We start from the raw sequence: 12712 nt of genomic DNA, 5'->3' as shown, positions 1-12712 counted from the left end.
ATATTTAATGTACAGGCCATATCTAACCATTGCATGAAGGGACAGTGCTACCTAAAGTGTGAGGAACACAGTGCATAACCGCACAAATGTATTTAAGATGATGGCACATTATTCTGCTTTTATACTTTTACACCAATATAACCTTGTGATAAATGCTTGCAACTGAAAGTTGAAGCATGGTCTTCTTTAATTCTTATATGCATGAATACTAGATGTTCCAAATGCATCCATCATTATATGGCAACGTTAATGACCTGGGATGGGCTACAATGTGGCTGATGTATTGACTGTTAGAAGCTATTGTCTGACTTAGTGTGTGAATCAATTTCCCATTCATGCTAGTTGGATTCTGCTTTTTTTTCCTATGTGTTGTGATTAGGCTTCATTTTTTTAAGATTCAGAAGTACATAATATAGCTTTTGTGTACTTCCACCTGGCAAACTCTTGTGTGATGAAAGGGGTTGAGATCTCAGTAACCTATAAGCCATTTTTATATGATGTCCTGCTGCAGTTTTTTTGGGGGGGACACCCCCGCACAATCTGCCTGTGTAAAGCTTTAAGTCCCGACTCCTGCTAGGGAATTAATTGCATTTACTTTCCATTTGGATAATTACTGTGAAGCAGCTGTGTTGAGCTGGATAGTGGGTTGGAAGAGGGGGATATGTGAGAGAGACAGACAGAGGGAAAAATTGGTGCTAAATGCTTCTTTGATAGTCCCCATCTAGATGCCTTTGCTGCCTAGGAGAGCAGCAAGGAAAGAGCTGTGGTATAAATGGCTTTAGAATGACTTATGTACCTAAATTGCCGAAAGCTTCTAGGGCAGGAGCCAGATATACTTTCCAGTTCTCCTTCTGGCTTGGTAAAAGAAAATGACTGTGAAAAGCAAAATGGAAATGCTTGAAGATATTTGTTTCCCAACGAGCTGGTTTAAGTCCTTTGAACAAGTTTATAGGTTTTCATTTGTGCACTTGCAGCATCTTTTGTAGATGAAGGTATATTTTTCCTTGATTGCCTGTATATAAGCCATAAGTTATATACAATGCTAGAGAGGAATGCTGTCTGGAGCTGGGAATTTCAAACTTTTAAGGCCACAGAACCAGTTTAAAAGAAAGTTCTAAGAACCCCTGAGCAAGAGGAAAAATTCTAGTGATGGAGAATGGTTGCATTTAAAGTGAACTTTTTCCCTCTTTTCTTTTGGTTCTTAGTCTCTCACAGAACCCCATTTAGGTTCCATATGATACAATTTGATAAACTTTGCTCTAGGGCAGACATGTCAAACACAAGGCCCGGGGGCCGGATGCGGCCCGCAAAGTGGTTTCATGTGGTCCGTGAAGCCATCCTGGAAACAGTGAGGGAACGGCCCCCGCTGCCTTGGCCCTGGCCCAGGCCAGCCGGGAGCCAATGTACAATTTTGTGGTGGCCATCTTGGCACTTGTCCCGGTGGACCATGCCTTGGCACTTGCCCCAGTCCCACCCCCTTCATCCAGAGACTCTCAGATCTGTCCCACTCCTGCCCATGCCCCCACAGTCACCCTTGACACGAATGATGTAGAACTGGCCACACCCACCCATTAGGCCACACCCACTCCATTCTCGCCCACCCAGTAGGCTGCACCCACTCTGGCCACACCCACCCGGCCCCCCAAGGGCAACCGCAATGTTGATGCGGCCCTCAGTGAAATTGAGTTTGACACCCCTGCTCTAGGGCAGGAGAGATAAACATTTTCATAACCTGATTATCAGTAGGATAGTTTGGGCTGGTGGTAGTGGTAGTCCAATCCCTCCAGGCTTTGTTCTGGGAGAAATGGGAGTCATTTGTTGAAAAAGCGCTTCAATGATCAATCCCACACAATTTTGCAGTATATTTTTGGAACAATGCCTTTTCCATTTTAATTTGGTTCCATTTCCTCCTGTCATTTCATCCTCCGCTGCAGGGAAAAACTTACACAGTAGAGCTGGGCACACAGTTTCAAATCTCTTGATAGTGGGCAATTTCTCTGACATTTTGCAAAGAAAAGAAAAGAGTCAAACAATTTTTCAAGAGCTGAACTCCCTTTGCTAGTGGTTTTAATATCGCTGTGGAAAAGTTCAGTAGGAAGAAATCTAGATGATTAACCAAGACCAGACAGCTACAGGGAAGATTCTAGCACCAAGAAACATTGGCACAATATCCTTCCCACTTTGTCCCTAAATAAGTACAGAAATACTTTCTTTAAATCCTTTTCTGAAATACTCCGCTCCTTTGAAAACATTTCTAAAAGAAATTCTCTTCCAAATGAAAAACTGGCAGAAAAACACAGGTGAATTTCACTGTCTTATAGTAGTAGTGAGGCTCTGTAGCCCTGGCTATGCTTCTTGAAACCTCCCACAGATGCAAGCATAGAGTAGCTGGAAGACCTTTGTGAGTTACGCAATTAGCTCCTAGTGCCATTGTAAATTTAGCAAGCAACCCTTATCCCATCTGTTTATAGGATGGATTGAGCTTTTAAACCTCATTCCCTAATTACTGGACAAGATCCAGCAACCCCACTTGAACCAATCTATTCTAAGCCTACTGGTGCTGGAGAAAAGTTGAGATCCAACGAGTAATAACACTTCTATCTTTTTTATGTAGGAAGCAGTATAATGGGTATACCACTTGTTTAACTACCTTTAAGTAGGCTATAGCAGGTGATCTAAGCCCTGCTTGATGACCCCCTTTTAAATTAATATTGCAGTGGCTTAAACGAGAAGGGGCAGAAAATGTCAGTTGAACACAGCACTTACAGGCAGGGTATTTTTTGGCAAATATTATCAAAATACTTTATAGTCTTCAGTTGTGAATGTTAGAGTTTCTAATGTTACAGAAAGGGAACTAAGCTACTTTAAAAAGATTGCATGCTGAGTCTGTTAAATGGGAGGAAATTAGTTTTTAACCTCTTTCCTAGATTTTACTCCATGTACTACCCTTGGCCTATGTGTCTGAATCAATGAGATATTTCTTCTGTTGCATTCAGAGCATACAGTTACTGAAGGCCAAACATAAAAATAATAAAATAATCTAAACATACTTATTTTGTTTTAGTAAGTATGTACCTACAGAAATCGTAAATGCAAAAGAGTTTATCTGTAGGACAGACCTATAACGCAGGCAACTGAGTTAGTTTCATCAGCAACATGCTTCCCCAATCTATTGTCCTCTGCTGGTTTTAGACTTCAGTTCCCATAAGTCCCAGCCGTCATGGGAATTATGAAAATTGGATTTCCCAGAGCTTGACCGCAACATACTATTACATTGCAGCAAACTTGATGAGAAGCTGCAGCCAAGAATAGCCAGATGGTAACATTCATTGGTAAATAGGATTTCCACAGGTTGGTCCTGTTTCTAAGACGTACACCTGATTTCTGCATCTACATAGAATACAAAGGAATGAAGTAGATTGGGGGTGACCACTGAATAAATACTAACTGCATAGAGAGCAAGGAACATGTCTGTTCCCACTCCTGATGTCCTGGGAAAAAAATCTATAAAAATGTTGTATATAATTAGGCACTATGCACACATTCATTTGAAATAATCATTAAACCTCTAGGCCAGGGGTAGGCAACCTTGGCTCTTTTATGACTCGTGGACGTCAACTCCCAGGCTGGCTCAGGAATTCTGGGAGTTGACGTCCACGAGTCATAAAAGAGCCAAGGTTGCCTAGCCCTGCTCTAGGCACTTACTGAAAATACTTTGGATAAAACTATCTTAGCATTGCTCACTAATAATGGATATTTTTAATCATAAGAGCAACTCTAACATCAGACCATAGAGCTGTGTAGTTCAGTCTCCTGCTCTCTGTTGTGATCAACCAGTTCCCTTGAGAAACCTCCCAATCACAAGCCCAGCAACTAGCATTGCATACCCATTCCCTCAGATATCGGAGCAATATGTGACAATTGTGACTGGTAACCAGCCATTGATAGTTCTACCCTCTGTGTATTTTTCTAACTGGACACCATTTGGTTTAAGCCAAATGTCTGAAGAAAGTTGAATGGATCTTATCATTTAGGGCTGCTTCAACAATTAGACCTCTTGCTTCTCTCAGAAGAATAAAACTGCTGCTATTTATTTTATTAAATTGTTAAATGAATCAAAATGTTGGGGTCGCACTGCAGTAAAATGGCCAGCCGCTAATACCATTTTTTAAATGGAACTAACCTGAGGCATTGCACATCACTGCAAAGTTGTAGATACTTTGTGGAAGATGTGAGTCGAATTGCTGGGAATTACCTGAATTAGAGCGTTTAGCCCTAGAGTTTTTAGCTACTCTGCTGTACTTGGAACAGAGAAGGATGCCTCTGTGGAAGAGCTAAATTCTCACAGAAAATCCATTCAATAGGAAAAGGTGAAATGGGTAGTATTAAGCACTATTTGTCCCGAAGTCCCTTTTAACACACATGCCAACTGTTTGTGAGACATTCCCTGGCACTCAAAATTTGCACTTTAACTTAGAACTTACAAAAGGGGCTACCACAAAACTGATTCTTGAGCTGAACGCTCAAATGGAACAGAGTGTTAACACCTACAAGTGTGGCAGTTGCCCTAAAGCCTTTCTGCCCCTATAATTACAGCATGCGAAGACAGAAAAAGCAGCCCCCATTTTCCTCAGAATCACTTTTAAAGGCAACTGTCCATTTGTTCTGCTCTTCTGAAGTGGGCTTCTGTATGCCTGGGCATTGCTCCTGGGTGAAGGAACCTTCTGCGTGGACTTTGCAGGAAAGCAGCTCTGGAGTCGTGCCTGTCGATTTAGTCAAAGTTTTCATTATCGGTAAGAAACCAGTTGAAAGGCCCAAGTCTTGCTTGGTGCCAAGAGAAGGAAGGACAACCTGTTGGGATCATCTCGCACACACATCAAGAAGAATGTTGAGATCACAGGGTCGCCGTTCCTGTCCCGAGGAAGCCAACAAAGATGGGGTAAGCAGTCAGGCATCCGTGGACCCATCTGACTCCCATGTTGAAATCTCTGTGAAGATGCCTCCCTCTTTTGTGTCATTCTGCAAGGTGGTTATGGACACAATCGGGCAAACCTGTATAAAATATAAGACATATTGCAAGCAAGCAGAACATGAGCACTAGAACACTGTTGAATTTATGCTAATAGTGGTAGATACTTAAAAAAAGCAAATATCTGAACATTTGCTAATCTGGTTCCGCTTTTGGGTTTCCATTCTCTCTTCTCAGACTTTTTCACAACCCCTTCGGATTAACTCCTCTAATGCCAAACCAAGTCTTCCCCCCCAATGTTGCAATGCACTCACACTTTGCTCCCCTCAAGGCAAAGCCAGTCTTTTTCTACTGACTTTTTCTTTGTTGCAGAGATTGGGAGATTTTAGATCCTTCATAGCTTACTTCTAATGCTCCCTCACCTCCCCCAAAAAAGAAGCAAAAGAAGCAAAAGTGACTGAGCACTTACACTTAAAACAGGTGCTACTTTTCATAGTATAATGTAATTGCAATTGTCTCTCTTTCTTACCGCCTCTCCCCAAGGAAGTCAGGAGTCATAGAAACTTGTTTTGGGAAAGGCCAAAACCAGCTTGTGCTAACAAGGCTCCAAGGCCCACAAAACTCCAAGGGGCCCTGGTTTCCTGCTAGTGTAAAAGAAAGGAGTCAGAGCACGTACAAAAGAGCAGAAAGCAGGAGTTTCAGAAGAAAGCTCCTCTACAGGAAGTGGATGTCAGGAGTATCTCAGGTAAGGGAGCAGATCACGTTAACTGTGGGCTTGGAGTGGGACTTTCTGTGCTTGGCTTAAGGAGAAGGGCCAAATTTGATAGGTCCTTTCGGTTGGCGCAATGACTTATCCGCCATCTGTAGCAGATACTGAAAGAGAGGAAAGGGTTGAGCACGTTGCAGATAGTGCACAAGGAACCAGTTGGCCTCAGAGAGGAAGATTTACATATTGCAGTTTCCCAGGGATGACCCAGACTTGTCAGGTGCATTGGGCTCATCCCCTGAAACAATATCCAGGACAAGGAGATCGGCATTAGAAAGAAGCGTGGAAGGACTGAGCAGTGTTCTTAATCCTGATCTGTCTCTACTCAACCATGTTTTTTTTTTGAGGCCGTCACTTCAGAGTCAGATCATCTGCCATCAAGTGAGGCCACATCTGATCTGGTAGAAAGCTTTTCACGGAAGAAGCAACTCCAGAGTCACTCCACTTGGATTATATTCTGAGATTTGGCTACCAACTGCTGCAGGTGCTTTACCAGGGAGCAGAAAGCAAGAGCTGTATTTCAAAGCCTATTCTTTATCATTAGTGGTCACAATGGCAGAATCATAAGATGGCATCTCTGACAATTTGGAAGAGGGAGAGGTCTTTCTAACTGGAGAAAGAGCGGGAGGTAGATAGGTTGTCAAGGGGAGAGGTAAGGTAAGCAGGTATCAACCCTCATCAATTCTATTTTCACAGCTGACATTTTGATTCCCCTTCCTTCTTTCCCTTCCCTTCCCTTCCCTCCTTCCTTCCTTCCTTCCTTCCTTCCTTCCTTCCTTCCTTCCTTCCCTCCCTCCCTCCCTCCTTCCTTCCTTCCTTCCTTCCTTCCTTCCTCCCTCCCTCCCTCCCTCCCTCCCTCCCTCCATTTCTTCTTTTCTTTCTTTGCCCTTTGCATTTCTCTGCCAGAACACTAGCTCCAATTTTGCCTTCAAGGCAGATTTTGTTCAAAATTATCCCAATAGAGTTCTAGCTGGGCAGGGACTTGAGCCTGAATCTTCCTGGCAGGGTCTCCTCACTCAGCCAGCAGTGCTCTAACCACCCCTCCACATTGGCTTTCCTTTCCCTAGGTGATGAAGAAGAAAAGCAGCTTTGGAAATGCAAAGTGTCCACGGAAGTTGTTCCTATATTCATTCAGGGCCCTCTCCATGCCTGGCCGCCCTTACCAGGCTCTTCCCAGTTCCTTTCTTGGAGACTATGACAGCAGCATCCGCTATGCCAGCACCAGGACCCCCAAGGGATTGTTCTCTGTAAGTAATGGTGCACCTCCCCAGAGGTTTCTGGGCTTTCCATCCTCTAAATCTGCCTGTGGTATCTCAGTGGAACCTAATCCTGATCACTCTCCCTGGATAGGTTTGCCATTAGGGTTAACACACACACACACCGCTCCCCATCCCAGTTATGGAAACCTGCCCTGGGCTCTGATGCCAAGATTGACTGGGCATGTTGCCTATGTTGCAATATGTCTCCACTTTAATTTAGAGGCAGTAACAGGTCCCATTTCTGAGCTTGCAAAGCTGTATTAATCTTCTGGCATCTCCCTGCCCTCAAGGTTAACTGCCACTTGCTGACCTCCAGAGCCAACCAACTGAGCAAATCGACTTTTGACACTCACCAGTACTTCTTCACACAACAGCAGCAGAAAACTCTAGTCTCCTCTGTTCTATTCCTCTGTCCTTGTCTTTGTTTTCCCACCATAGACCATTCATTGTTCCTCGGTCTGGACTAGAACATATCTAGAGGACACCAGATTGGGAAAAGCTGCTATAGATCTTCCCTAATTCTCATAGTCACCAACATCTAAAGATCACGGAAGACAATTTAAAATCAACATTTAGTTACTTTACCCAATGGGCATGTACTTCACCTGCTTTGCTGGTTTTTTTTCCCCCCTGATGCTGGTTTTTGGTCTGCAATGTACAGGGCTGGTTCTACAAATTTCTTCCTCTAGATTTATTTATCCCCATATCCCACCCACCCACCACCACTAAGGAAAGGCAGGAAATATAAAATGGTTCTACTGGCTAAGACAAGGAAGTTTGTGTTTCAGAAGATGCTCTGGCTTTAAATCTGACAGAGCAACACCAGTGTTGCTGGCCTACTGTATTTCCAGTGAAAAATTTAAATTAATTTAATTTAATTTAATTTAATTAATATATAATAGAGATGCGTAGGAGAAAGAGAAGGTGGGTAAGCTTGGGAAGAAGGAAGTGACCTGTTCATGTTCAGATTGCTGATAAGCAATTACCAAGTGAGAATAGGAGTCTGTTTGATTGCCACCCAACTAATCCAGGCCAATTACTTTCTTCCTGCTATGATTGTGCCAAAGATTTGTTAACAGACCAGGCCAAATATCAAAACAAAAGTTGGCAGTGGCTTTTTACACTTTAGGGAAGTTGGCAATTTTATCTTTGCTTTACAAACATAGCCCTTTATTATGGAATCATAAGACTTGGTACCTAGCGGTACAGCCAAAGATTGTTTAAGTCAGCTTGAGGGCCAGATCTTACAGCTGCTAGCCAAACAAACAAGCCCCCAAAAGCAGGGCAATGGAATTTTCTCACTTGGGAACCAAAGGTATTGGATCTCCCACCAAGGAATGCCTTCAGACTCTCTTAGGATCAGGACAGGACCAAGACAAAATAAGATTTGGAAGTGTTACAAATCAAGAGTACTCCTTTTGTAATATGACGCAACTATGCCCAGAGATATGCATCCTCCTGCACATAGATCCACAGTCCCTAATAAAGAATATCACAATTATTCAGGATAATCTTTATGCAGATTATCAGGACCTGATGGACAGAGCAGATTGGATGCCTGTGTTTATTAAATATGAATTTTGATCCCTGTGCAGAGAGTGGGATCGTTCTGGGGGTGTGGTCTTGAGCCAAGGAGGGGGCTTAGTGCTGCCACTCGGTATAAATCACTAAAGCAGGATCAGGGCAGTCAGAGGGCAGGCAAAGTCCATGTGCTGAGACATCCCACACAATCAACGCCAGAGCAAAGGAGCTTCATTGGTAGGGAAGGAGCCCATTTTGAACAGTAATTTGCAAGAAGGGTTCCTCACAATGACAACAGTAGAAGCCAAACCTGAAGAGGAGGACAAAAAGGAACCAGACTCAATGTCAGATCCTGCTCCAGAGGAAGCAACCTCACCAGCATCCGATTCATCAAGCAGGGTAAGGTTGACGCTTGCGCAAGGATTTGAGTCTGTCCAGTTCTCCCATTGCTCTGGGACCAGAGGCTGGTCAGTGTTAGGGTTGGGCTTTGAGGGAGAACAAGTGCCACGTATCAAGGCCATGAGCAGAATTCAAAAGAGCAGGATTCGGATGAAGGCTGAAATGGTTATTTGAAATCTTTTGGGGGGGGGGGGAAGACGCATCATGAGTCTCGGTCTGGAAGCCCTGGATATCTCCAGTTGAGCTGATTCTCAACTGCTGCTTTTCTATCCTTCTTCTTCCTACTCCGCGTTCCCAGTTGCCTCCAGAATTTCCATCCTGTTCATCAGCATTCCCTGCAAATAGAATACTGGTTTTCATGGTCCTCTTTCAATATGTATGACTTCATTACCACTAATTTAATCTTCCAGAGCTAATTGTCTATTTATGTCATCCATGCAGATAGATTTCTTCTGGGAATACTGATTGACACCTACATACCCTTGGCTTTTCTCTGAGGCCATCTTTTTAGTTACAGCATTTTAAATTAAAAATGTGAAAACAAATCCAGGAAGTAACTGTGAAGGAGGCATAGCTGAAAAATACCAGAATGTAATTTCTGCAGTTAATGAGGGTGGTTATGTCTCTTCCAGTAGAGTCTGCTATCCAATCACAATCTTGATTGAAATTTCAAGGAAGAAGAGGCTCAAAGTTGCCATCAACAGGCAGCATTTGGAGAGGAAAACAGACAACCCAGTTATCTGTTTTCTATGCTCCCCCTAGTTGGAAAGTGCATAGTATCTCCATTTTGACTTAAAATAAATATTTCTAAATGTGTCATATTTCTTTTCAGGGAAATTTGGAAAATGCCTAGTATCTTTATTTTAATTTAGAATAATTATTTCTAAATGTGTCATATTTTTCCCTGGGAAATTTTCATAGCTTCCATCCCAAAATAAGGCTACCAAACATTCATACACAAAATCACAGAACTGGAAGGAGCTATTTTTGGCCTTTTCAGTGCAGGAATCAAATGTTGCTTTCCCAGCAGAAAGCTGCTTATAGAATATATACATGCATCCCTCACAGATCCCTTCCTATTCCAACTGGATTTCCTAAAAGCTTTCATTGGTTCCAAAAACTTTTAACTGCCCTGCCAGAGAGCAATTTTTCAAGAAGGATCACATAAGACAAAGGGGAATGACTACCTTTTTCCAATTCCAAGCAATGTCTCTCCAGCCTACCCATAAATCAGCTCTTTCCCATACTGTACACATTTGTGTTTTGCACTTTTCCTCCTCAGTTGCAGAACATCATACTTTATCCTTGTTCAGTTCCATTCTGTTCATTTCAGTTCATTGTTCATGATTGTTTATATCTTTTTGACACTTCTCTCTTTCTTCTAAGGCATTGTCTACTCCTTCCAATATTGTAGTATTTGCAAATTTCGTAAGAGTTTTCCCAATACCATCATCCAAATCACTGATGAAAATGTTGAAAGACGCGGGGCCTAGGACAGAGCCATGGGCACATCCCTCCATGTGTGTACTTGGTTGTAGAGAAATCTACATTAATTGGGTGATATGGGACTTTTCCAGTTTCCTATATTTTCAACATTTACAGTAATTGAAGTCAAATCTTGACAGGAAAGGAATAGAAGAAACTTTAATTGCCCAAAGCTTGGTTGTTTCAGTCCTTTTGCCCTCTTCAATTCCTTAGGAACAACAGTTTTTCTGCAATAAATATACATTGGGCATCTAATGGTGTTTGAGTGGAGCTCACATCCATATGCAGTTCAGGCTCTAAGGTGTCTTTCCCAACTGTAATGCTGGGTAAGTGTTGATTTAGGTGACCAGTTTTAAACAATGCTAGGAAGGAAAATCTGGTGAACATACTGTATATGCAAATCACTTTTAGATTTACTCAGCCAACCGATCAATTAACTCTACCTTTTGAAGCGAAGCATGCTGTTCCACTATATATGACTCTGAATCATCTACATTAATTGCCTATAATCCTTCAGAGCACTGAACAAATCAGCAATATGTTTAATATCTTCTCAGTAATATCTACTAGAAGCAAGCTAAGGTGTTTGCTCAGCAAAGAGTACAGTAATCTTAACTGAGCTGTTTCTTAAGAGCAGATGGCACTTTTTTTTTTACTGAGAATAAAATATCAGCATTGTGGAAAGACAATAAAGTGATCAGAGTCTAGCTATATATTGATCTGCACTTAACAGACTTTCTATAATAATTTTTATTAAAGTTTAAAAATACAAAGATAGAAAATTTAATGCAAATTAAGAAAAAGATAAAAAAAGAAAATTAAAAAGTGCAGAGAAAAGGAAGAAAGGGAAAAAATATAAAGAAAAAAGCTATATAAAGAAATAGATGCAAATTATCCAGTCATCCAGGTAGACTTGTCTGGAAATTGAATCATGGCTTATTTTCTTGTTGGTTTAAGATGTTTTGTGGTTCATCCAAGCAGCTTCCTCAGTCAAAGCAAGTTAGTTAGGCAGGGAATCATTGAAATGTACCAACACCTCCCACACCAATCTCACGGTTTCCTCCCCAAAATATGTGACAATATGTTGATGAAGATTCTCAGTCATCCAGGTACAGTTGTCTGGAAATTGAGTCATAGCAGCTGGATTTATTTTCTTGTTTCTTATTTTCTTATTTTTTAATATAAAGAAATTACTTTTCCCTCTATCAAGGCAAATATAAACAATTCCAGTAATTTGTCATCTTTTCTAACATTTCAATAAAGCATCTTTCTTCCCATATCTTATATCTATAAACAAATGTTTAAAGCCTCATCATTCAGTCCTAGTCAAGAAAAACCCATTAATGCTGCTTAAAAAAGCATATATATTTTAACCTTGATCAAATGAACCAATTTTTATATTCCTTCTTTTTGTTTTTAAAAATCTTGGAGCTTATTACCTGTATCCCAATAGTATCCCAAAAGCTGATAACTTCAGAACTCCTTCAACAGTGTAACACAACTCTTTTGTAAATCCAGGATAAGAAAGTTATCCAAGTCACTTTTCTGATTTATTATTTTTATGTTCTTTTAGTTATTAAGATATCTGCCAGTTTTATTTGTAAATCCAATGTAACATATTTTTCCATATCATTCTTGTAATTTGTCATTTTTAAATTCAAATCTAAAACATGATTTTGAGTTGTATTCTCTTCTACCTCCTCTTTTAAGCCCATTTTTATGGTAGCAGACCATCTAAAGAGAAATTTCTGAATGCATTGTTTGGAAATATCCTCAAATTCTTCCAAAATTGAATTACTTTTCTCTATTCTGTATTAGTGAGTCTCTTCTTTAATTATAATCTTTAGTTCATTCTAGTTGCTGCTAGTGTCCAGCCTTCAAAGTCTCCTTTAATCATGTTTTTCTCTAATCTGCAAAATTTTCCCACAGGAAGATTTCTTACAGTTAAATTCAAAATCTTCATACATTTTTAATAGGATTTTAAACAACTCACGGGAAGGAGTCTTATAATTAGTTTCAAAATCTTATTACCAATCCATCTGACCCCATTTAGAACTTTCCAAAATCAATGTTCTAATCTCCCTTTTGCTGTTTATTTTAGATTTTTTTTTTAAAAAAAAAAAGTTTATATGAAACTTCTTTTGCTAAGGGTTGAAGAAAAATTACCTGGTATGATGAAACTTGTCATTCTGAAAGTTCTTAATACACAAAAAGCAGTTAGCAAGCCATTTGCTAAAGCGATAAGAGAAGAAATGGGTGAACCCAGTATCCGAACCATACTTGTGTAAGGCTGTCTTTCCCTCAGCTCCCAGA

The 12712-nt window shown here is 40.8% G+C and overlaps 1 protein-coding gene across 1 annotated transcript in view; it reads left to right on the top strand.

Moving 5' to 3' along the window:
* Positions 1–8803: 8803 nt before the first annotated feature.
* Positions 8804–12712, top strand: part of LOC107296607 (pre-mRNA-splicing factor SYF1-like) — a gene marked incomplete at its 3' end in the record, with an annotated part of 29959 nt that continues 26050 nt past the window's right edge. The window contains exon 1 of the mRNA XM_015825952.1: positions 8804–8914. Within this exon, the coding sequence (XP_015681438.1) occupies positions 8804–8914 (111 nt within the window). The remainder of the gene's footprint in view (positions 8915–12712) is intronic.

The sequence above is a fragment of the Protobothrops mucrosquamatus genome, unplaced genomic scaffold (assembly GCF_001527695.2).
Source record: "Protobothrops mucrosquamatus isolate PMUCROS unplaced genomic scaffold, P.Mucros_1.0 scaffold2892, whole genome shotgun sequence".
NCBI classification, from domain to species: domain Eukaryota; kingdom Metazoa; phylum Chordata; class Lepidosauria; order Squamata; family Viperidae; genus Protobothrops; species Protobothrops mucrosquamatus.
The sequence above is the reverse complement of the archived record's forward strand: the minus strand, read 5'-3'. Positions and strand labels throughout refer to the sequence as shown.